General features: G+C 51.6%; 11 protein-coding genes across 11 annotated transcripts; 3 read left to right on the forward strand and 8 right to left on the reverse strand.

The window, feature by feature from the left end:
- Window positions 1-651: 651 nt before the first annotated feature.
- On the forward strand, window positions 652-2,681 carry QC761_206750 (uncharacterized protein; the record flags this gene model as incomplete). The annotated part of the gene is made up of 3 exons (XM_062876411.1): window positions 652-830; window positions 887-2,126; window positions 2,178-2,681. The coding sequence occupies 3 exons, from the start codon at window positions 652-654 to the stop codon at window positions 2,679-2,681; spliced, it is 1,923 nt and encodes a 640-aa protein (XP_062735004.1).
- Window positions 2,682-3,244: 563 nt separating this feature from the next.
- Window positions 3,245-4,059, forward strand: NOP10 (snoRNP complex protein). Its single transcript, XM_062876412.1, has 2 exons — window positions 3,245-3,567; window positions 3,628-4,059. Exons 1-2 carry the CDS (start codon window positions 3,384-3,386, stop codon window positions 3,630-3,632), a joined length of 189 nt encoding a protein of 62 aa, XP_062735005.1. The 5' UTR covers window positions 3,245-3,383; the 3' UTR covers window positions 3,633-4,059.
- A 36-nt stretch (window positions 4,060-4,095) lies between these two features.
- On the reverse strand, window positions 4,096-5,852 carry nob1 (20S-pre-rRNA D-site endonuclease nob1). Its single transcript, XM_062876413.1, has 5 exons — window positions 5,426-5,852; window positions 5,166-5,362; window positions 4,861-5,110; window positions 4,666-4,801; window positions 4,096-4,611 (listed from the first exon to the last, which is right to left on the reverse strand). Exons 1-5 carry the CDS (start codon window positions 5,652-5,654, stop codon window positions 4,134-4,136), a joined length of 1,290 nt encoding a protein of 429 aa, XP_062735006.1. The 5' UTR covers window positions 5,655-5,852; the 3' UTR covers window positions 4,096-4,133.
- A 319-nt stretch (window positions 5,853-6,171) lies between these two features.
- QC761_206780 (uncharacterized protein) lies at window positions 6,172-7,674 on the reverse strand (the record flags this gene model as incomplete). Its single annotated transcript, XM_062876414.1, has 4 exons — window positions 6,172-6,979; window positions 7,036-7,234; window positions 7,353-7,424; window positions 7,485-7,674. 4 exons carry the CDS (start codon window positions 7,672-7,674, stop codon window positions 6,520-6,522), a joined length of 921 nt encoding a protein of 306 aa, XP_062735007.1. The 3' UTR covers window positions 6,172-6,519.
- A 692-nt stretch (window positions 7,675-8,366) lies between these two features.
- QC761_206785 (uncharacterized protein) lies at window positions 8,367-9,856 on the forward strand. The gene is made up of 3 exons (XM_062876415.1): window positions 8,367-9,075; window positions 9,150-9,511; window positions 9,572-9,856. Exons 1-3 carry the CDS (start codon window positions 8,925-8,927, stop codon window positions 9,671-9,673), a joined length of 615 nt encoding a protein of 204 aa, XP_062735008.1. The 5' UTR covers window positions 8,367-8,924; the 3' UTR covers window positions 9,674-9,856.
- QC761_206790 (uncharacterized protein) lies at window positions 9,735-11,887 on the reverse strand (the record flags this gene model as incomplete). The annotated part of the gene is made up of 2 exons (XM_062876416.1): window positions 9,735-10,928; window positions 10,991-11,887. 2 exons carry the CDS (start codon window positions 11,885-11,887, stop codon window positions 9,735-9,737), a joined length of 2,091 nt encoding a protein of 696 aa, XP_062735009.1.
- A 157-nt stretch (window positions 11,888-12,044) lies between these two features.
- Window positions 12,045-12,638, reverse strand: QC761_206800 (uncharacterized protein; the record flags this gene model as incomplete). Its single annotated transcript, XM_062876417.1, has 2 exons — window positions 12,045-12,158; window positions 12,225-12,638. The coding sequence occupies 2 exons, from the start codon at window positions 12,636-12,638 to the stop codon at window positions 12,045-12,047; spliced, it is 528 nt and encodes a 175-aa protein (XP_062735010.1).
- A 360-nt stretch (window positions 12,639-12,998) lies between these two features.
- On the reverse strand, window positions 12,999-13,873 carry QC761_206810 (uncharacterized protein). Its single transcript, XM_062876418.1, has 3 exons — window positions 13,488-13,873; window positions 13,349-13,430; window positions 12,999-13,286 (listed from the first exon to the last, which is right to left on the reverse strand). The coding sequence occupies exons 1-3, from the start codon at window positions 13,732-13,734 to the stop codon at window positions 13,163-13,165; spliced, it is 453 nt and encodes a 150-aa protein (XP_062735011.1). The 5' UTR covers window positions 13,735-13,873; the 3' UTR covers window positions 12,999-13,162.
- A 1,939-nt stretch (window positions 13,874-15,812) lies between these two features.
- QC761_206815 (uncharacterized protein) lies at window positions 15,813-16,286 on the reverse strand (the record flags this gene model as incomplete). The annotated part of the gene is made up of 1 exon (XM_062876419.1): window positions 15,813-16,286. The coding sequence occupies one exon, from the start codon at window positions 16,284-16,286 to the stop codon at window positions 15,813-15,815; it is 474 nt and encodes a 157-aa protein (XP_062735012.1).
- Window positions 16,287-16,640: 354 nt separating this feature from the next.
- On the reverse strand, window positions 16,641-17,933 carry QC761_206820 (uncharacterized protein; the record flags this gene model as incomplete). Its single annotated transcript, XM_062876420.1, has 1 exon — window positions 16,641-17,933. One exon carries the CDS (start codon window positions 17,931-17,933, stop codon window positions 16,641-16,643), a length of 1,293 nt encoding a protein of 430 aa, XP_062735013.1.
- Window positions 17,934-18,690: 757 nt separating this feature from the next.
- Window positions 18,691-21,962, reverse strand: QC761_206830 (uncharacterized protein). Its single transcript, XM_062876421.1, has 2 exons — window positions 21,124-21,962; window positions 18,691-21,064 (listed from the first exon to the last, which is right to left on the reverse strand). The coding sequence occupies exons 1-2, from the start codon at window positions 21,223-21,225 to the stop codon at window positions 18,848-18,850; spliced, it is 2,319 nt and encodes a 772-aa protein (XP_062735014.1). The 5' UTR covers window positions 21,226-21,962; the 3' UTR covers window positions 18,691-18,847.
- Between the last annotated feature and the right edge of the window lie 37 nt (window positions 21,963-21,999).

Consider the following 21,999-nt stretch of genomic DNA (forward strand, 5'->3'; position numbering starts at 1 on the left):
CCGCACTCAGGTCGCGGGTGAGAAGGAGGCCTTGGGAGCCTGCGCAAGCACATCATACAAAAAGACTCGGACTTCTGTCTTTTTTGACAATGCAGACATAGAATGTTGTCAATTGTTAGGCCTGGCCCATTGACATGCGTCAAAATCAATCTCGGTTCTCCATTATTTTGTATCAAATATGCCAAGACAACTCTCCGCACAGCCTTCGTCCAGGGGTTGGGGCGCAGATAATGCGCAGCTGCATGTTGATTTGATCCAATTGTCTTTGCCCATCCACTGGCGGCCGCCCTGGATAATGGAATTTGCCAATCAGCGGGCATTCAGTTGAGAGTTGGAGGGGAGCAAGAGGGGCCAGCGCGCAGGCAGACGCCCCGATTTCTCACATCCTCAGTCAGCCAGCCTATGAGATGTCGTCCTGTCCATGCAACTACGGCAGCTGTCTGCAAGTGTTCTCCTGCAGTAGCCAGTCCAAGGCGTCCCGGCCGCCTGTGCCTCAGATCCCTCCCACTTCCATGGTCTCAATCCTCCCCCAGCTTATAAGAGCTATCAGCCCGGAACCCCGCCCTCACTTTCCCCTTGAACCTTTGCAGCAAGAGCATTGCTCTCTGGTGTTCGTGTTATACAGCTCACCCCACCTCCACAACCACAGTCATGTGTCCAGTACCCTACTCTCCTCAATCCCCATTCCTTGAGAGAGGAAGAAACTCAGCGCCTGTCAATGCTGCCGCATATGGCGATGATGAGTCGACAATATGCAGCGACGACTCTAGTGTCGTCTCCTCTGTATACAGTGACAGATATTGGATAAGCCAGGAACATTGCCCTCTCCAGTAAGTGTGCCCAGTCTCGTTTGCCGGAGGGCATGTGCTAATATTTGAGCACCTAGTCAAGTAGAGAAGAACGAGGCGGGCAAGCAGGTATACGAGGCTTGGAACATCACCTATCTTCCCGGCCAACGGGAGGTATTGGGTGGTTTTAAGGCTCTCGGGGTGGGTGTGCATGAATACCAACAAACCGAAGCCAGGGTGTCAACAGTTGCTCAACCATCCGAACAGTCCGTCCTTGCCAACATGTTCTACGACGCCGTCAAACAGTATCAAGACAAGCATCGCCGTGGATGGGCTGGCAGGATCCTCCGTGGGAAGCAAAAGACATATGAAGAACACCTTGACACGATCTGTGGCAGCCTTCCAAACGAAGTCCAACACGCCATCACAGATTTGCTTCTTGACAGAGGGAGAGCGACATCGACCAGTTACCGCACTCGAACCTGGACGCTTGTAACTCTCCGTGTACAGAGCTTTCTGCGATTCTCCGGCGCGGATCACGCGGACGTCCCACAACCTCGTCGTCGATGGTGGAAGAAGAAAGCCGCCATTGGAAACCAGGCCTTGAGGATCTCTCTTGTTATTCGAGGTGGGGAGACCGGGGTCAGCAAGACGGCTGATGGCCTCGAGGGATGCCACCAAGATTCCAACCCCTGGGGGCGTGCTGACGAGGCCGAAACGAGCGAAATGGCCCGTGAGAGACACCGTCAAAGACGTCTCAGAGTGGAAGCATCGCGGCCCAAACGCACCGAATCGCCACCATCATATCGATCGACTTCGGTATCACCACACAGAGAGCGACGGAGCTTCGCATCCCCGCCCTCATACACAAGTCGTCCAGATCGATCTCGCGGCCGTAGCCTTTCGTCAGAACAGGTCAGACATCGCGTCCAAAGGCGTGACCGCTCAGAGGACAGCATGTCAGATAGCTGGCCATCGCCGTTCGGCCGCGATCCGTATGGAGCTCCAACACCCCCAGAGACATATACACCGCCGCCGGCAATCTCAGTATACAGCAGACCATCTGTGATCCCCCCTCCTTTGCCAACACAATTCCCTCTTGGTCCTCCCATGATTCCTCGTTACCTGCCACCTCCGCCACCCCCTCCGCCAATGTCAATGTTGCCGTGCAAAGCATGCCAAACCCTTGCGCCATGCATGCACTTCTCCAACTCCCACCGATACCAATGCCATCGGCAACTGATCAACACAGTGAACAACATCCCTACCCATCCGCCTTGCGTCTTTTGCTTTGGTGGCATGAGCCCGTCTTTTGCCCCTCCTCCGCCTCCCCCTCCGATGCCAACTTACTACCCTCGCCCAATGCCAATGGGCCCGCCTCCCCCTCCGATGCCATCTTACTACCCTGGCCCAATGCCAATGGGCCCGCCTCCCCCTCCACCTCCGGGTATGTGGCCACCACCGAGACCTATCGTACCACCTAGCGAACTTGGCGAGATGTGCGGTACGTCTGCGCTCATGGCAACCCCACCACCACCTCAAAGACAGGACCTGGTGATGAGGACATCAGAGTTCCCTCGCTCCGATTGTAGAACAGAAATTGCTCGCGATGCTATGTCCGATTTTGATTTTGACTCGTTCTTGAAGGACGACTTTGATCCCCCTTCGCTACCGCCGCTGCCTTCATCTTCATCATCCTCGTCATCATTGTCGTCTAGGTCTTCCTCTCCGGTACGTCGGCCATATAGGCCCGCCAGAGTACAGGATGCCGATGAGATTAGTGTTACTTCGACCGAGGTTTCAGATGAGGATGCACGTTCGGCTCGAGATGGTGATGATGGTCAGGTTCCACAGCTTGAGGAAGGGAAGGCGGCCCTAAAGCCTGAGGAATAGCGGTTGCGCTTCTAGGTATAGGTGGACATGGTGAATCGGTGCCTCATGCTACGATAATGATGCGATGATATGGCTTTGCTCTTTCATATGTACCTTGACGGTTTTGTTGGTCTATTTTAGGGTCTGGACTACTAAGTAGCTGTCATCATGGTTGGTCGTCATGGTTGATAGGAGGGACTGGAAACTGGTGGGATTTGATGGTTCCTTCAGGCGCATTTCTTGTCTGTTTGTTGTTGTTTTGTAAGGAAAGTACCCTGATGCTTTAAGTACCGAAAGCCACACTGCGCATAAAAAGAAGGTGAAAATAAATGAAGAGAAAGTTTCACGTTCACATCTCACTTTCGCATCAAAAAGGTGCCTGGTTTACCAGCCATTGGCGTTCCAAAACACCCCACCAGTCGCCCCACAGAACCCACACCACGTTCATTTGCAAACGAAAACTCCAAACGTGGCCCGTGCCATTAACCAGTAGCATCGCAATAAAGCACGTGATATCGACATTTCACTTGCAACAGCCGACACGACAGACAGCTAGCTCACCGCCCGATCAATCCTTGGCCAGCATCGAAGCTGGCAAAAAAAAAATCCCAAAGATTTCGCCGCTGCTTTTCGAAATCTCGGCCTTTCCCGTCACCACCACCAAATCACCCAACAGCAACCACAACACCACCTCCTCCACCACCGAACCAACCAAAAAAAAAAATGCATCTCATGTACATCCCCACCGCCGACGGCCTCGGCCGCCAGTACACCCTCAAAAAGGTCCTCGACGGCAAGGTCACCCGCTCTGCCCACCCGGCGCGCTTCTCCCCCGACGACAAGTGGTCCCGCCACCGGCTCGCGATGCGCAAGAGATATGCTGCCTTGTTGGATGCCGCCGAGAAGAGTATGCCGCGTTCCGTCACGTTTTTGTCGAAAAAGAAGCTAACCCGCGCGCGCGTAACAGAGTAAAATAAACATTGACTTCGCGATCGCATCATCCAGTACGATACCGAAAGCAGCAAATAAAACAGCGCCGAGCAGGAAGGAGAAGTGTAGGAAATAGGTCGACAGAAGGAGATACCCAACAGCGCTATTTCAAGGTCAATTCAGCGCTCCATTTTCTATCCATCAACACAATTAAGACATTTTGGCAGGATTGAGAGGAGGAAGGAAGACAAGTGGTCTCACTACTTGTTGCCAGTTAAACTGGAGCAGAACATGAATTGGAGGCGGAGGAGTGGACAATAAATGCCGATAGCAGCGAAACTGTGCTACCAGCGCATAATCATACGGGGAAAATGGAAAAGGGCTCTGTTTTTCTCTAGGTGTTCAGGGAGTTCATACTTTGTGGAATTATCCCCTAGGTTGTCATTGACATTCAGGAACAATACACACACACAAACCCACATCTGCATTTTTGTGGCACCATCGCAGGATGTACACTTTATTTTGTTTGTCTATACGTGCTGTTTACCTCTTCTTCTTGGCGTTGATATTGCGACCAGCACCCACCTTGATCCTCCCGTTCCCAGGGCCCCTTGACCCGGTGAGAATACTGGGAAGATAATCCTCATCCATCAGATCTTTGTACTTTGTGCGGCGCTCCTCATCCGTCTTCCTGACGTACTCCTTTTGGTCCTCAGCCAGGATTAGCTCATTGCCCCAGCCGTTTTTGCCGCCTCCAACAATGCGCTTGGTGTTGGAAGAGCCGTGTGTTGGCTTGGGAATGCTGTAGACGTTGCCACGGTTGTTGAACTGAAAGTTCTTCTTGAGGTGCAATGTGAAGTTGCCAGACGCGTCCGTGCTGCATGACACACGGGTGAGGGTAGCCTGTCCGCAAGACGGGCAGAACTGCTTCGTGGTGTCCTTGCAGACCTTCCAGCAGCCGTGGCATCTTAGAACCCAGGTCTTGAGGAAGGTGATTTTGGTAAGGCTGGTGTCAAGCAGGCTGTGATATTGTTAGCTTATTGCTCATTTGAGCTCTCGCGCGAAGGTCACTCACTTCAAGTTGATTCTGAGCGCAACGTTTCGCATGGCCATATCCGCCGTAATAAGAGCTGCTTGAAGAAACCGCTGGGTTTGTTGCTTTCCGGCGCCGCCCTTCTCCTTGGCTTGGTACTTCTTGATGTTGCTGGGAGCTGCGGGTGTATGTATTAGTGAACAAGAACTTCTCAGGGTAATTCATGAAGCCACATACTGATCCACCCTTCCTCGTCATCATCTTCCTCCGCCTCAGCCTGTTCAACCTCAGCCTTAACTGGCGTCTGGTTCAGGTCAACCTTCTCCAATTCTTGCGCTACCCCCTCTGGTGTTGTCTCAGTCAATGGCGCATCCGCTTCAGTCACTGTTTCTGGTGCAGCATCCTGCTCTTCAGTTTTGGTCTCCTCCTGCTTGGCCGGTGGCTTTCCGTTCACGGTCTTTTGCGTTGGGTCTTTCCTCAAGCGCCACTGTTAAACCCATTAGCCTTCCCGAATATCCCAAGCCGCATGAAAGGCGCCGTACATCACCACCATTCCTCTCAACCTCCAACTCATACGTCAAGGCAAGGAGCTGCAAATCGGGCTTCGACAACACCTGCAGATCACCCGTCCTCCGCGCAAAGCCAGTAACAAACGCCATCGACTCGGGCTTGGGTGTCCTAAGCTTGATGAATGGCGCAAGCGTCGTCTGGTATCGTGATCGGGTGGCCTCATCGCGAACTGAAAGACACAAAAGTTTTAGTGAGGCAGTCCCAAGATGTCAATATTCCCAGGGCCACACACTCTCGGACACAACCGCTGGAATGGTGTACAGCTCCTCCGCCTGAGAAAGAAGCGTTGATACTGTTGGATCGTTTCTGATAATAGCGTTGGCATCAATCACCAAGGAGTGGACCTGCTTGGTTGAGGTCTGGGCTGGCTGTTCTGCGACGGGCGCATTCTCGACGACTTCGGTGGGGGCGGGGTCCTCGATCTTGGGCGCTTGAGCGCTGGGCTCTGGTTGTTGTTCCATGTTTTCGATTGGCTGGATCCTGAAGATGTCGAACAGAATATCGAGGAGTCCAAAGATGTTAGCGATTCGATCGTTAGGCCGGGGCGCTCAATATCGTGGTCGTCCTGGGCTTGTGATGCATGAATTTCCCAAAAATTCATGTGGGGTTGAACTGGCAGAATTTCCGTTCCCAAAATCCATTCCACACGAGCCGAAAGGCGGTCAGGAATAAGACCCACAAGACCTTGGGCCCACTTTGGACTTCAAGGCGTCTTGGCATTATGAACTGTCCTGCTTCATTCACTCATCATGATCACCGTCCTTATGAGATAGGAGGGACCCTCAAATCCTCTCAAAGGTGATGATGTCCGCGAAACTATACTGAGTTCGTTTGGCTTCGTAAACCTGAAGGCGTTCCAAGCATTTTCAACTTCATGGCAACTGTGGTGATCTCAAGAGGGTTCGAGTTCTAAATAGCGTTAGAGCAGTTACGACAAAATAGGCATCAACCTTGAGCGGTTAGTCGTGGCATAGATGGTCAATTCATTCAGCAATAGTAACAATGAACCTTCATTTCTTCATCTGCATTAAAGAGAGTATCTACCTCGGGGTATACCAGAAGCCAAATTCCAAAAAGCCAAAACCACCAAAAACATACAACACCAGGGATTCCCCAGTGGTCACCCACCTGAGTACTGGTCTGGCGGTCAATTGCTTAACTAGGGGAGAGCGGACGGGATCCCGTGTATTCAACTGCCTATGGTCGTATGTGCTTGTCTTCACGGGATTGCGAGTTCAAGACACTATGATTCTGCTCCATGTTCCAAATGAGTGTCATCATGTCATATCAGTCATTACCACATCTCTTCTCCATCCCACCATGTCTCTACAACCTCGTCCCCAAAACTACACTATCAGCAGAAATATTCGACTTCTTGGGAGGGTCCTCAACCCAAGGGACACCCCTCCCAGAATCACGCTGGGCAATAAGTCTGTTCTTTCTCTGGCGCTCACGATAAAACAGGAAAGCCAAGCCAATGATGGCAGCGACACCAAGAACGGAACCGATCACCGCACCGGCGATAGCACCCTTGGAGAGACCGGTCTTGACAGACTCGATGGGGGTGTTGTTGTTGTTGTTGCTGCTGTTGTTGCCGTTGTTGTTCGATGGGACAGAGCTGCTCGATGGCTCTGGGTCAGCGGTGTTGAGAGGAGGCCCATTGTCGCCGTGACCCGGGAGGTTGGTCGGGAGACCAGTGGCAGTGGGTGCCGGGACGTCGTTCTCAGAGTCGGTTGCGTTGAAGCACGGGATTGTGTCTTGTGGGAAGTCGGCAGCGCGGACATACCTTGATTTGGTGTTAGTACAGACACCTGTGATGGTAAAATGGAAAGAAGGACTCACTGGATGTCGGCACAGGCATAGAAGGTTTGATTCTCTGGCCGGTCAAAGTCGGCAATATACATGAGCTGGATGGTCGCATTGGTTCCGGGGGCAATGGTCGATGGAGGGTCAGGAATGGTCAGGCAGGTGTGCCCTGGATCGATCTCTGTGATGGGCGTTGTGTTTAGGACGAAGCCAAAGTCCTTTTGCTCTTGGGGGTCTGATGAACGGCCCTAATGATTAGCATCTCTCTTTGGCGATGGGAGTAGCCGAAGTTTGAACTTTGGTATAGGCGTCGATATGAAAGGAAATGAGCAAGGATGCAAAGATGCACGGACCATTATGGAATGAGATGCTCATCTGGGCGTGGTAGGAGTCATCTTGGGCTGTCAAGGCTATTCTTCCGCCACCTACAAGCAATCAGCAAGTGTTTCCTCATTAGAATGTAGACCTAATGATGTCAAACATACTCAAAGGAAACTTCGTCCGTTCAAGAACCCTGTGGATAGAACCACAAGGCCCCTCGTTGTCAGTGTGCTCAGACCAGGCTCTGTCAGGTGGCCACATGAACGAGGCAGGGCCCATGTTCTCCGAGGCTGCCAAAACACCAGTGGCAGTGGCTGCAACGAGGGCCACAGCCTGCTGAAATCGTCGAACCATTGTGTTGTTTGGATAGGGTGACCTGATAACAACGAAGTTATGCAAAGAAGATTGAAGATGGTATCCCAGGAAAGATTGAGAAGGGTGCAATGGTGTCAAGCTGGATGAGAAGCGGGGGAGTGACCACTATTCGGCTAAGATAGAGGATGCCACTTGTGCAGAGAAGGAAAAGACAGGAACATGCCAGTGGCCACTTTGGTTCCGTCCCCCTCCTCTTTTATCTTTTCGTCAGTCCTGCCCAACCACCACCCCCACCACACATCACACTCTCCAAGACTCCGACACGTGTTGTTACCAATGCCGTATGGTATCGTATCCTTGGCATAGTAACAACTTGCCCAAAACTTGCGTTCTTTTTCTGCTTTCCCCGCGAGGTGGGTGAGAATTGTTCCTGGCTGCTCCGCTCTAGCCAAGATATGCTACAGGTATGGGTCTCGACAAAGACAGGAATCCGGGTTCTGCGTGAGATAACGACGCCTGAAGCCGAACGATAACTTGGCATGACAGCGGTGTGATGACAGTGAAGAGTGTCGACCAGGCTGGGCTGTCAGTCCAGTGACTCTGAGTTTTCAGCGAACCGCACCGAGCCCCTCATTTAGGCAGTTAATGATCTGATTCTTTTCAGTCACCAGCAGGATTGACCAACAGTGGCATTCAATGGTACCCTCCTGCGAGCCCTCCGATTTGTCGTGATGGGATCTGGCAGACTTGGCAATCAGATGATCAGATAAATTTGATCAGATAACTTTGCTCGGCGCAGTGGGCACCCATCTTATCAGATGCATCGCCGGAAGCTGATTGGTGGTTGTCAGATCCGGCGTGCTTGGGTCCACTTCTGTAAGCCAGGATATTCCACAGAAATGAAGAGCCGACATCGCAGAATGCCAGAATGTGCCTCACAAATCCAGTTTGTCGTGAAAAGATACCCGGAATTTTTGATTGAATCCTTCAGCCGACTTTGAACTGCCAAGTTCGTTAGGGAATATCCACCCTCTGCCGCCATGCATCCCACTCTTCCCTGGCCACCCCGAACCGTCGGACCCGACATTGGGTTGACGCTCGAGGGGGTCAAGGACCATCCTCATTCGACAAGGGTACATTCAGATATATTGAGATACACCCACCTCTACCTTTCTCGTAGCCAATCCAACAACCTCCCCGTATTTACCAACTTCATTTGACCCCATCCTTCCCTCCCAGTGCAGGCCCCATCTCTTGCCCTCGTCGTTATTTCTCGCAACATCTTCAAAATGCGTGGTCTTCAGTTTTTCGTCCTGCTCTCCGCCTTCACTGGGACTGCTGTTCAAGCCGCTGTTTCTCCTCAAGACAATGTCGATGTCGGTGCCCTCTTAGCCCGCCAGGCCCCTGGCACTCCCCAGTTTGAGTGCCATTCTGACTGTGGTACGTTGACCAACCTCAACCAATATCTCACCCACACCGGCACCTCTAACAATAGCTAACACCTGCCCTTACAGGAAGTGCCCTTGGTGGCTCGCGATCCGGTAGACATTGCGACAACTCCACTTGGGTCGAGCTCTTCGAGGACTGTCTCGAATGTGCCAATCAGTTCAACATCTGGCGCCATTACGGCAATGGTTTGACAGCCGCTGCTGAAGCTTGCGGCTTGTCTGCTGTCCCCTCATCCTCGGGCGGAGGAGAGGAGCCAGCGGCCACCACAACAGTCACTCCCGTCGGCTCTTTTGTCACCTCAGAGGCCCCGGCTACTGTCACTGAGGATGCTGATTCGTCTTCTACCTCTGACGCCGCTGAAGCCTCCATCACCGAACCTCTTCAGACAGGAGCTGAGACGACCGCGCCCGCCTCGGCCTCCACCAGTGTATGTTGTTGCCTTCCCCTGAAAGCCTTGGTGCCTCATCGCTAACCTGCGGGTGTTCAGGAGCCTGTTACTGCTGGTGCTTCCGGTCTCGCGTATGCTTCTGTCTCGATGATGAGTGTCGGGACTCTACTTGCGGTGTTCATTGGCACAATCAGCTGGTAATCGGGAAGACCCAAGTAATGGCCTTGAAAGAGTGGCACATAACAATGATTTGGATGTAATGTTAGATAATCTTTATCAGTGACCTGGCTTTCCCTTCGCACCACCTATCGAGATCACCAAAGTAGCCCATCATGTATCCAATTCTCTCATAGCATCCTGGTTCATTGATAGTTGACGTCTCCACCTTGCCAGCCCGTTTCAAGATCAAGCAGAACTCGTCAGCGTCATTGTACAGGCCCATGCGGAGACAAAATACCTCTTGGCCAACTGTCACCGTGCCATCGTAGAGGTAATACCAGCAGTCTACAAACATCAGCCTCTCGTCCCCATTGACTGCCAGTAGAAGGTCGTAAACAGATGCAGATTTGGGGTAGCGCAGTATCTTGGGATCGACATGAGATCCCTCTTTCATTCGTCCGGCGCAAATAGTTCCTGACAAAATAACGTGCCCCGATTCGACTTCTCCCATTACGTCTGGACCAGCTAGGAGTACGCTTGCATCCACAACGCTGCAAGCATCGTTCTTAGCCCGTTGTCGGAATTTGTTCATGGCGATGGGTCCGTCGATTGATACCCATGACCAGCTTGGCCCACGCCACCGCTGTGGTGCCTGCTTATAGCCGACAGACCACCAGCATAAATCAGGTAGCAGCGTGCTCCTCCATAGTCCCGCAAGATATTCGTCATCCGGCCGCAAACGTCTCTGGATTTGTTTTGCCACTCCTGACAATGCTGGTAGCTTGTCTCGTGGATATGAAAGACTTAGCGCTGTGTAGCACTCTACTGCTCTTCCCCAGGGCGTCGCATTAACCTCGAGGTTGGCGGCTTCTTCAAGACTCTCTGGCTTCTTCTTGGGTGCCTTCAAAGCAGCCTCGGAGAGAGAAAATACACGTTTGTCGAGTGGCTCACTGTGCTTTGGCCGGTAATCGTATCGCCCAACCCCAGGGTGACATTCGCACGCTATGAGTTCTGCGCATTCGAAGAGAAGTTCTTCCTTGGTGAAGTGCAGTAATCGGCGAGATAAAAGGCGCTCTTGAAAAACCCAGGCTCGTGTCAGGAGCGGCAAATACTTCCTTCGGTTTCCGTGGTGGTCAACTCCCCAGGGCAATGGAAGATGTCGATTCGACAGGTCCGTTCTGATCAGCAGCTCGTAATCTGTTCCGTCTGGTCCTTTGACTGTAATTTCTTTTGGCCTTCTTTCGGTAGGTACGTCTCCATAGAATCCACCATTGTCATCCTCTGATGCAGTGGCACACTATAGTGGAAGAAGAGATGCTGTCAGTGAGGACCCCAGAGAGAAAGGGAAAGGGAACAAACCAAAGTAAGATGGCTATTCTCGTAAATGAAGATCATTTCAGCCGACTGGTGCTGCCAGTCCGTTTCCGAGTCTTGTATAATGCACAGAGAGTCGATCCACAGATAGTCAAATCCTAGACGCCTTGTAACATCAATGGCATGTTGAAATGTTGCGGGGAGATCGTTCCAAACAATCTCCTGGCGATTGGTCTCGAGTGTCCATGATGTAGTCATGCATTTCGGTCTCGAACCACCCCAGCAGTGCGAAAGACACAGATATGGCTTCGACTCACCGGGACGTGGCTCATACAACTTGACGGGTAGTTGGCGAACATCAAGAACCCTTGCCGGTAAATTTGGAGCTCCAGACACCCTACCACACATTGAGTGTCTTTCCTCGCAAACCTTCAACCAAGCCTGAATCTTGTCAAAGCTCACGCCATCATCCTTGCTAGGGCAGGCCAATCTTGGGCTCCATATAGGTATGTCCGGAAATGGAGATGGCTTCCCGGGAGCGGTCAATATCTCAAATGATATGGCTTTCCGAAGGGAGTTTGCGGAACCTCCGGCAGACGATAATAGGTTAGACCATCTCGGAAGTACGAGTGAACCGTCGTTCTCGGCTTGCCAAACAATATAGTGATGGGGTTTGTTGTCTGTGTCAACATCCGCACATTTTAGAATCCCTTGCTCCACACAGGCTTCTCCAACCGCGGACGTAAACACGCAGCGAGCGCAAGTACTTGGGTAGATTCCTCGTGAGCTCCCAACCCGAAGGCAACGGTATCCTGGCAGGGATTTGTCTCTAATCCTGGAACAAGAGGGGCATGAGGAGATTTCATTCGGACTTGGTGGTCTTGAACGAAGGCTGTCGAGTATATCATTGATGTCGTTGAGATCGTCATCGACATTCGCCATTTTTCAAAGCTGCAGAAAGGTGATGTGCGGGGTTGGCACTGTTGGCAGGCTGTTGGGCAGAAAATAGAAAAGAGGGGCCCCCGGTACACCAGCACATCTCATGCAACTTGTTGGAGTCGGAAGGCACTCTCGCTTCGTCTATTGCATTAGACAAAATTTACGACCTCTTTGTTAATCTCAACATCAAATCGCTTCCAATCCAAAATACCCCGCTGCTTGATCTGATCGGTTTTTGAGGATCAACCAACGCCATATCATACCGCTGCAATAGCTGTGGATTTTTTTTTGAGCAGCACAGGTATAGATTCTTCAACTGACACATCAACAGAACACCTACCTCAAAAAAGATCTTGTTCAACTCCATCAGTGCGATTCGCTTCCCAGACACTGGTACTTTCCATTCCCGAACGCAAGCTCCAACAGAGTTCATCAACTTCAGCCGCTCTGCGTCGGCCTCCTCCTCTAGCCAGCGCTCCGGTCGAAACACGTCAGCACCCTTCCTAAATACCTCCTTCAATCGCATTATTCCCGAGTAGTTATGGGAGACTTGGGTGCCCTCCGGAACATGGAACCCGCAAATACTATCACCACCTTTCGGCACCTTGCCGCTGGTGAGCATTTCGATCATCCAGGCGGATGAGAACCTTGCGAGTGTGGGGCCGGGGATGTGACGGAGGCGGGAGTAGGAATTGTAGCAATGGGCGACGTAAACTGCCAGTGTGGTGGCTAGGAAGAGCCATAATGTGGTCATCTTGACGCTGGTGGTTGTTTGGGCTGAGTGGTTTTTGTCGGGAGAAAACGAGGAGCTGCCGTCAAAGAAATCGATGCCAATGTCAACTCATTCTTGGCGGGTCATGCTGGCTGCGAGGGTGGTGATTGGTGATAGCTCTAGCTACTTCAACACTAGACCGCGGAAGCGATTTTGTCCTTGGAGCTCGCAATGCTCTCTGGGAGTGCTAAGCCTCGAGCGAGGTGGCATTCTCATGCGGGGCACTTGGTCACCTTTCCAAAACCCTTAGCACAATGTCAGCCACAAGTCACTGACAAAAGGCAGTCGCAAGAAAAAGCTTTGCCATGAACCTCATTGTAGATTGGTCAGTCTAGAAAGATCCCCTGAAACCGGAACGCCTTGTTATTCAGAGAAACATTCACCCAACCCTTTGTCTACTCATTTCCTTTTCCATACGCCCAACCCATTCCGACCCATTTACAGATGTCGATTGATGCGGGGAAAACCAGCTAAGAATTGAGAGAAAGGAAGCTGATGCCGCGGGCTTAAGAAGCCGGGCCATGGTAGTCGCAGCGGTAGGAGCTGATACGGTCGTTCCACCAACCATTGCCATCGGCAAGGTTTTGGTCGTTCTCGTTCGAATACTGGGCGCCGGTGCAATCCGCACCACTATTTTAGTTGATGATGGTTAGCACACTGGCCATGTCATGAAGCGAAGAGGGCGCACTTACTCAAACCAGTGGCAGTCGGATTGGTCGACATTCTCGTTGGCAATAGAGCTGATGGCATTGTCAAATTTGGCGGGAATGTTACCTGAGAATGGGGTGTCAGCAAGAGTAAAAATATGAAAAAGCGGATCGGAATACTTACGACACTCGCCGGTCCAAGAGTAACTGTGAGCACAGTCGCCCTGAGACCAGATGTGCTCGCAATAATAGATATGCATGCACCCGTCAACTCCCGGGTTGCACTGACCGCGGTCACCCTTGGGACAGAAAGACTTCGTGGAGTCACAGCTGTCGCGGGCCTCGACCACCGAAATGTTGAAGTTGGCCGGGGCTGCAAGGACAGCAAGCCCCATGGAGAGGATAGTGGCAAAGAAGGAAACAGAGACCATTTTGGCGGTAATGAGAGGCTTGGGCAAAGGTAAAGGAGTGGCGAATGGGTGGTGGGGCAGGTTGGATGCTTGAGAACAAGAGAAGAAGAAGATGATCCTGTTGAGCCCGGGAGAGAAGAGAATTGGGAGGGCAGAAGAGGATGGGAAGTGCTCTATATATACTGGGAATTTGTGACCCACGCTCTACGCGCGGGGCCTTGCGAATTTTGCTATCTGCTCGCAAATCTGGTTATCTTGAGCGAACAGAAGAGTAAACAATAATCTCGTTGCCTGCTTGGTCTCCACTTGGGAACAAGTGACAAGATCAGATGGAAATCGGAAGTCACAGAATCTCGGCCAGTGATGCCGTTTGGGCCGGCCGAGTGCGGCTCTGCGCGCGTCATTGCGGCTCTGCTCGGCGTCGTTGCGGCTTAGATACGGTTGGAAAATTTTCTTGGAGGAGAAAATTCGTGTGTCTGGTATTTTCTTGGCAGAGGGGAGCTGGGATGAAAGCAGGAAAGGCAAGGGGGGAATAGAGGCTTTGGAAGCGCGCCCCTCTCCATTCACTCAGCTAGGCGGGCTCGAGGAGTCCAGTCCTGATGAGGATCTTGTTCAAGAGCTGTGTATCTACGGGATATGGCAAGGAACAACTGACCACAGACAACAACGATGATGCTTTGGATTGGCCAAGAGGCCACCTGTGCGGGCAGCTCTGGTTTGGAGGGACTGATATCATGACTTGTGTGAATGGATATACACATTACCTCGGCCTTTGGTCAAGGACGTCCTTTTGGTACGATAACTTGTCAGCTCCTTTTTTTCCGCAGAAGCTCATGTCACTCAGAGGGCTCTGCGTGCCGGTTGATAGCCGACTTAAGCAGTAGGTTGCATGAGCTGGCACGAGTGACAACTTCATGCGGCACTTCTTTCTGCTTTTCACGTGGTTTCGTAATAGATTGGTGACCTCAAGGCCACGAGGAAACCATTCACCTGGCACAGATGACGGTGAGTCACATTAGGTATAAATACGGCTCACAAGTCAATGGCGACATGGGAACCTTTCGCGTAGGCTTTCTGTCTCAAGCCTGGCGGTTCTATTTATCGTCAGCAGACTCGCTTTACCTCGGTGTAGAAAACCCCTACGTAGACATTGTTATAGGGCCAAGGGCCTTGGTGAATTAAAAGGTTAGAAGGACAGGGCAATATAAGGGTAGCTTGCCAATAGGCTTTATGAAAGGCCGAAGGGAGTGCGGCAAAGTAACCTTTTCCACGTATATTTAGGGGAGTCCGCTCTTACCTAGCGGGCCAATTATCTTTTCTTTTCCCTAGTAGTTAATTCAACTTTTTATTATGTTGTAAATTCTACACAGGACCAAGTCCCGTATTGGACATGTCATGGGATCCATGATTCATGAAGGCCCCTCGTGATTGTATCGTACCAAAAGGACGTCCTTAGCCAAAGGCCGACGCAAGGGATATATCCGCTCACAGATTGTGTCTGCCTAAGACTTGTAGAAGATTATGACAATTACCATGCAACTTCAAGCCAAACTTTGGGCGGTAAGATATGGGTAGAGAGAGCCGGGGGAGTTCTCACAGGGCAAGGAACGGGACCTTCAGCCCTAAGCCGAACCTTTCCATCTTTTGCATATTGCAATCACTTTTCCAGGGAAGCTTTGATCTCAACCATGTGCCATTGTGCAGTTCAGGGTCAAACGACAGGACAAAAGCCTTGGAAAAATACATGAAACAAAGTATCATTGACTGGCCAACAATGACTATTGAGTCGTCAAACGACCTCCATATTTTGAATCATGCCTTTCCCCCCTAATTCATCTCCTTTTTTTTATTCCACACCATGGACGCAAAGGCTAAACTCTGATCATCCCCCTTGACCTGCACAATCATTCTCCTTAGTTCCTTGAACCCATGCTTGACATACAAGGCCTCCCCCATTGGTGTCGAAATGACATTAATAGCCTTTTCTTTTTTTCCTTGCGTCCTCCTTCCCCCACTCCAACAACTTTGTTACCGCACCACGGCGTCGATACCCTGGCGAGGTAGAGAGCTCGGCCAATTCCATGCGTCTCTAATCAAGTCTATTCTGGTAATACTCCCAATCCCGCGCGACGGCAGCGTTGAAGGCCTTCATACGGCACTGGCTGATGTTTTCTTCGCTCGTATCGGGGGGCTGCTTGTCGGACGGCTTTTCTAGCGGTTGTTCCGGCTCCTTGGCGAGCTCCTCGTAGGTGGTGTTGGGTGATATCCACTGGCTCGTCATTCAGGCCGTCTTTGGGAACTTTGGTCCAGATGGCGCAGGCGGTGATGGATTTGCTGCCCTGCATGTCGATGTCGCCTGGTGTTCCTGAGTCGGGGACTTTTGCAACCATCAAGATAAAATCTGGAGAGAAGAGGCAAAAGCGGTATCCTTTGCGGAGTCTCTTCAAGTGATCTTGACGGTATTCTTCTGGGTAGAGGTAGGGTATGTTTTCCGCGTATGGCGCCACGAGTTGGGCGATTTTGACGATGGTGTCGAGGTCGCCTTTTACGGCGGGGCGGATTGTGATGGACATTTTTGATGGAATGTAAGAGTTGAATTCAAAGCTATGGAAAGCCAACTGCGAGAAGTTAAGAGCTAGAAAACAAACATGCCCAGATTGGCCAGAGCACCCAGCGGAGCGACCTCACTCAGACAGATGGCCAGCGGATGCACCTGCTCAAACCGAGCAGGCAGGTACAGCCGTCATACCACATCTTGTGTGGAAAAGGCGCCTTTCCGGTCTGTTAGCCGGAGCCTTGAGACTGCGGTTTGATCAGGATGATGATAAACTTTCTTCACAGTTGAGGTATCGGAGCGATGTGCCTAGACCGTCCCGCCAGTCGCAGTCCCAGTAATTTACCTACTTGATGATCAGACTATCTGATGCCTATGAATCAAAGAACCTCACGCCCCTAATCACAACCTTCGGCAGTCTCGTAACTCCCATCCTCTGCTGCTTTATCATATACATCGCCACGGCAAACTCATCCTTGGTAAGATACCCATCCGTATCCACATCTGCCAGCTCCCATATCTGTCCCAACACCAGATCCGGCAGTTTGGAATTATTCAAGAAAACACACGCTTCCTCCCCTCTGATCATACCCTTCCCATCCACATCAAGCCTTGCAAAGACCTCATCAAACCGCGCCTTATCCTCCGGCTCGACCAATTTTTCCTCCCTAATACGATCTAACACCATCCCAAACTCCTCTCTGCTGAGGAACCCCTTGTTGTCTTTATCCACCTGCTGCCAGATCCTCCCCAGCGTCTCGACTGGTAGACAGGACTGTTCAAAAAAGGGGCTTGCTTCCGTGCCAAGGAGGTATCCTTTCCCTCCTGTGTCAAGCTCGTTAAAGAGCTGGTCGTGGCGGGCGCGCTGAATGAGCTCCATTGCATGAGCGAACTGTCCTTTGGTCAAATATCCTCGGCTGCCTTCGTCTGCCTGGTCCCAAATTTCAGCAAGGGTTTGGCTTGGTAGGTTGAACTGTTGAAAGAAGGGCACCGCTTCGTCTCCGTTTATAATCCCATTGCTGTCCTGGTCCAAAGTTTCGAAGATGTCATCCCACTGGGATCTAAGATCATGTGGTGGTTCCTCGGTGTATGTTGTGACAACTCCGGTGTTCTGAATTCTTCCCAGATCCTGATCTCCAGTGGTTGAGGGGATGGTGACCGCGGTGCAGACATCTATCAACTCTTCCGAATCCGAACCGACGTCGTGCACAGTCACCGAAGCCTGACTTTTAGCACTCTTAAGACCTTTAACAGCCAAAAGAGCAACGGCATCCAGCGCCATGTGCAGTGTATCTCGGTGAGCCTTCAACAATTCCCGCTGACCATTAACCTCAGCCTTAATCGCAAACGTCCACTGCAGGCCCCGATTGGGGCGCTCGCAGCTGCCAAGGGTTTTGTTGATCTCCTCAGTGACATTCGAGCAGTTCCCGATCGTCGAAAGAGCTCGGTTGTGAACATCCTCGGGTATGGCTCCGTCATCAATGACAGCCGTATCCTCTCTCAGCAACTCGAGCACGAGCTGAAGCTGCGCCAACTCGCCCGTCACTGCCAAAAGGTCAGACCTTGCATCTCGGGAACGCCGACAAAACGTAGCAACCGCCGCTGCCGTTTCCCCGACGACGGCGACAAGATCTAAAAGCGCAGTAGTGATGGATACCGGAGCCATTTTCCGATCGATGATGGACAAAAGCGTCACAACTATCTTCTCACGGAAACCACAGAGCCCAAGATTTCAAGCCTACAACCCCAACCCAGCTGAGCCCATGCTAACCCAATCCTCACCGTATTCCTCAATCCAACTAGCTCTTCAGCCGCACCACCAGCTGTCCCTCTTCTATTGGTACCAATAACTCCTCTCGCCATCAACCCCTTCCGAACAAACACCCACTCTAACATCTCCAAGGAGAACCCCAAAAAAGAAATTTAACTCCCAGGGTTAGGGTCGGCCCATTCCGTTGCCATGCAACACAGCCCCCTTTATGCACCCCCACTCCCCCCTGAATCCGCTCCAATCGCAAAACACCCAAAAACAGGAGATAAAGTCCGGCTTTTTTTCTGCTGTACCCCGTAACACAGATTAGTCTTGCAGGCACTGCCTTCTTCTTCTCTTTCAACCTCTATCTCCAAAACAGGCCATTCCTTTTCCCAGACACCGGATTATTTGTACGCGGTACATTGCTCGTACCTTTGCTGCGCTATGTATTGACCCTAACCCTGACACTCAGACAAGGGGGGGTTCAAGGGGCAACTACACACCTACGTGAATCTCAATCAGCCCACCAACTGTGCCTAAATAAAAGAGGCAAGTTGCGAGGTTGACTTGCGGTTGCGAAATTCTTAAAGGATGTTGGGTGAAATACAGAGTGAAAGAAAGCATAAAGGCTAGGGCATGCGCACTGGTTTCTCAAACATGGTTGCCCTGAAGCATCTGGCATGAAGCATGAGTAGCTGTTTATCTTCAATGGTCTGTAAAGCTCTTTCTTGGGGAGGGGTGGAGTGTAAGACTGGAAGGAGACATTTCCATATTCATTTTTGGTATCAATAACTATTTCCCTGCCCCAAACTCCACCCCCAATAAATCTACCACAAAGGCACCATTCCCTGTTGCTCCACAAACGGCGGCAACCCCATCGTCATATTATCCTGAAACATCCCCCCAGTCTCCATGGCAAAGTCAAAGTCGTTGTTCGTGTACATAACACCAGCAAAGTCCACATTCGTGGGATAATCGAAAGGCAGAAAATCAGGCCCCAGCAAAGGTGTGCTGGCCCGAGACAAGGGGTCCGGAACACCCAACAGCTCTATGCCAGTATCCGATACCTCCCACGTGGGATATTCCACAGAAGCAGACATAAGAGTTGGAGGATCGAGCGTAATGAGTGGCACAGAGAACTGTTGTTGCTGCCGTAGCTGCACGCCATGCAGCATACTCGCAATCAGCCCTTGTGCTGCCGTTGCTGCCCCATCAAAGAGTCTTTGCCTGGATGTGTCTGTGTTGACGTCATCGGCGTACAGGTTTGATGTGACGTTGATGCTGACCGCTAGCAACAAATTGAACTTGGCTGCCACCACTCCTAGGTGATACCTCGTCTGCCATAGATCTTGCAGAAAAACCAGAGATTTGATCAACAGCTCGCGGAAGACACACCCTGTCCTTTGTGGGTGGAAAAGAATGCGGATGTTGTCTAGCTGGCGTAGTCGGCCAAGAATCCAGCAAGATGCCATCGCCGAACGAGCAGCATCGGTCCAGAATAGCTGGCAGGCTGTGTTGCTCATGTCAGAGCTAATCTGACATAAACTGCGGAACTGGTGCAAAATAGAAGCGGCATTGTCCCATAGTTCCAACAGCTGACTGCGTTGCGAAGCATCTGGAGATGTGCCTAATGTGCTGCCCAGTCCAGTAATAGAGAGGAAGCTGGTCATTGGGATCGAGATCAGAGATTGCTGAAGCTCCTCGATTGGGTCTGTGGGTTTGGCGCCAGATCTCAGTGCAGGTGGTAGTTCTGTCAGGAACTTCCCGAATCCCGCTCGAAGACGCGCCTGAATTTCGTTGGTAGAAGGAGGTTGGGGTGAATAAAGCGCTTGGTGTAAAGGTCCAATGACTTGGGCCAGCTTTGCTGCAGCGACCGAAAACTTGATGTCATTTTCGGCTGTCCTTTCAAGATCCGAGTCTGTCGTTCCGTCGGATTCCCGGTCTAACGTACGGAGACTGATCGGCAGTGGTAATGGGCAGTCGCTTTCCTCCAAGCGCAAACTGAACTGTGTTCCACTTCGTATCGAGTACTCCAAATTCAACCGCACGAAGCACCACCAGAGGCGCTTTCTGAGCTCGGCAAAATACGGCGTGACCTCCACGAAGAGTGCTGGGTCGCGATGAAGACCCATGCTGGTTGTGATATCCCTGATCAGCCCATGAAGCGGAAGCAAATCGTACATCTTGTCCGTCTCTGACGCCAAAATGCTCTTCATGACTGCTAATAGCAGCAAAACCTGTACCACACCACAACATGGCTTTTGGAACTTTGGTGTATATATGCAATTCTCGACAGCCCTCGCCAATCTCCTCCCACGGTGCCTCTCTTGTTCGCTGCTCTGCATGGCGATGCTGACGGCTAGCAGGATTTTGCATATGTGCACCGGATGATCGAGGGAACCTGAATAAATGCGTTCCAAATCCCTGTTAAAAGCTGGCTGGTCGAGGATTCCGTACAGGCGCCCATATGTCTGGAAGTATTTCGCGATCCACGCCTCGCATTCCTGTCGTTCGGGTAATAGCGATCGAAGGCTGGCGCTGTCTCTTCCCACTGACGGTTCGGAGACATTGTTGTATGTCCTTAGCTGAGCTTTGAGCTCGGCAAATGCCTTGCGACTAGTGTGAAATTCAGGCGAGTGATCCAACATTGCCTTCAACACTGTCATCTCGTTACATGGAGCCAACCAATGGCTCAGACCCATCACGCGAGTCTTGAACGCAGTGCCCTTGTAGGCATTGCCTCTCGGTGCCCGAGCAACATTCTGCTTTTCGGCTGGTGATGGCGTTGTTGGTGTGGACTCTGGTGTTTCCCCTCTTGATGAGCAGCTGTCTGGTGGCGTGTGTGTTTGTGTCGGGCCCTCAGGGGATAGTTGTGCTGATGGTGAGGGAGCTGAGGACGATGAAGGAACACGCAGTCTTGATCGCGATCTTGGAACGTCCTGGCGGTCTTTGGGAGTGCTGTAAATACACTCGGTGGCGACACCACGATGTTTGCATTGGCCACAGGGAGATTCGCGATCGCATCGTGTTTTACGCGTCCGGCACTTCCCCATGTCAACATCCAATGTGATCCAGCTTCAGTCTCAGTGGGGACTCATCTTACCTGCCAGCAAGACACAGCTTCCCGAACTCTGGGTCGTTTCCTTCCTTTCAGCTGTTGCTCAATGAACGAGTCAGCGCTCATGTGGCTGAATGTTAGAGTCATGTCGAAGTGCCAACAGTCGGAACCTGCGAGCAAAATATGTTCTTGGACTTTCCCAAAATTGAAACCTCAGGGAGGAGAGATCGAGATCTTGATCCTACGAAGAAGGAGGACAGAAGTGAAGATAAATCCAAGCTCCGGGATGCGTCATTAGTCACTCGGGCAGGACCCATGCCGAACGAAATCGGGAGCGGAAGAGAGTTGAGGCAGTGACATCGAGAAGGCCGGCAGAAGCCGGATGGAAGCCAATGGCGGGAAGGGAATGTAGCGCCGGGTTGACATCGGTCAATAGTGTCAATACCTCGAGTCCTTTTGCAGGAGGCGGTGCCTGCATGATTGCATTGGGAGAAGGAGTGACACGAGAGATGGCCGGAAAGTAACCCCGCGCCACCACCACTACCACCACCACCAGAGGCCTGCATGCATTGCAGACCATGCAGAAGCATCAAGACATCTTCAGGTGGCTGGGGGGATTTCTAGTGCAATACCAGCATTATTAATCACGGCCCATACATTGGTGTCGGCTCTTTCAACAGTAGCCATCCCAAGCGCCCTTGGGAACACGACATTCCTCTCTGCATCTCCTCGGGCAGAAATGCAACGAAGCTTTCCTTTTGTTCCACTGCATAAACACAGCCCCTGACACCACCTCCCCTCAAAAGCTTGCGATTGGATCGATCAGATTAAGCTTTTTCCCTGCTTTTCCCAACTTCCCACGGCAAAGTGCGGGGTCTGACCTGGTCCGGAAAGGCCCCCTCACGTGACCTTCCATGCGTA

This window comes from Podospora bellae-mahoneyi, chromosome 2 (assembly GCF_035222275.1).
Source record: "Podospora bellae-mahoneyi strain CBS 112042 chromosome 2, whole genome shotgun sequence".
Taxonomy (NCBI): domain Eukaryota; kingdom Fungi; phylum Ascomycota; class Sordariomycetes; order Sordariales; family Podosporaceae; genus Podospora; species Podospora bellae-mahoneyi.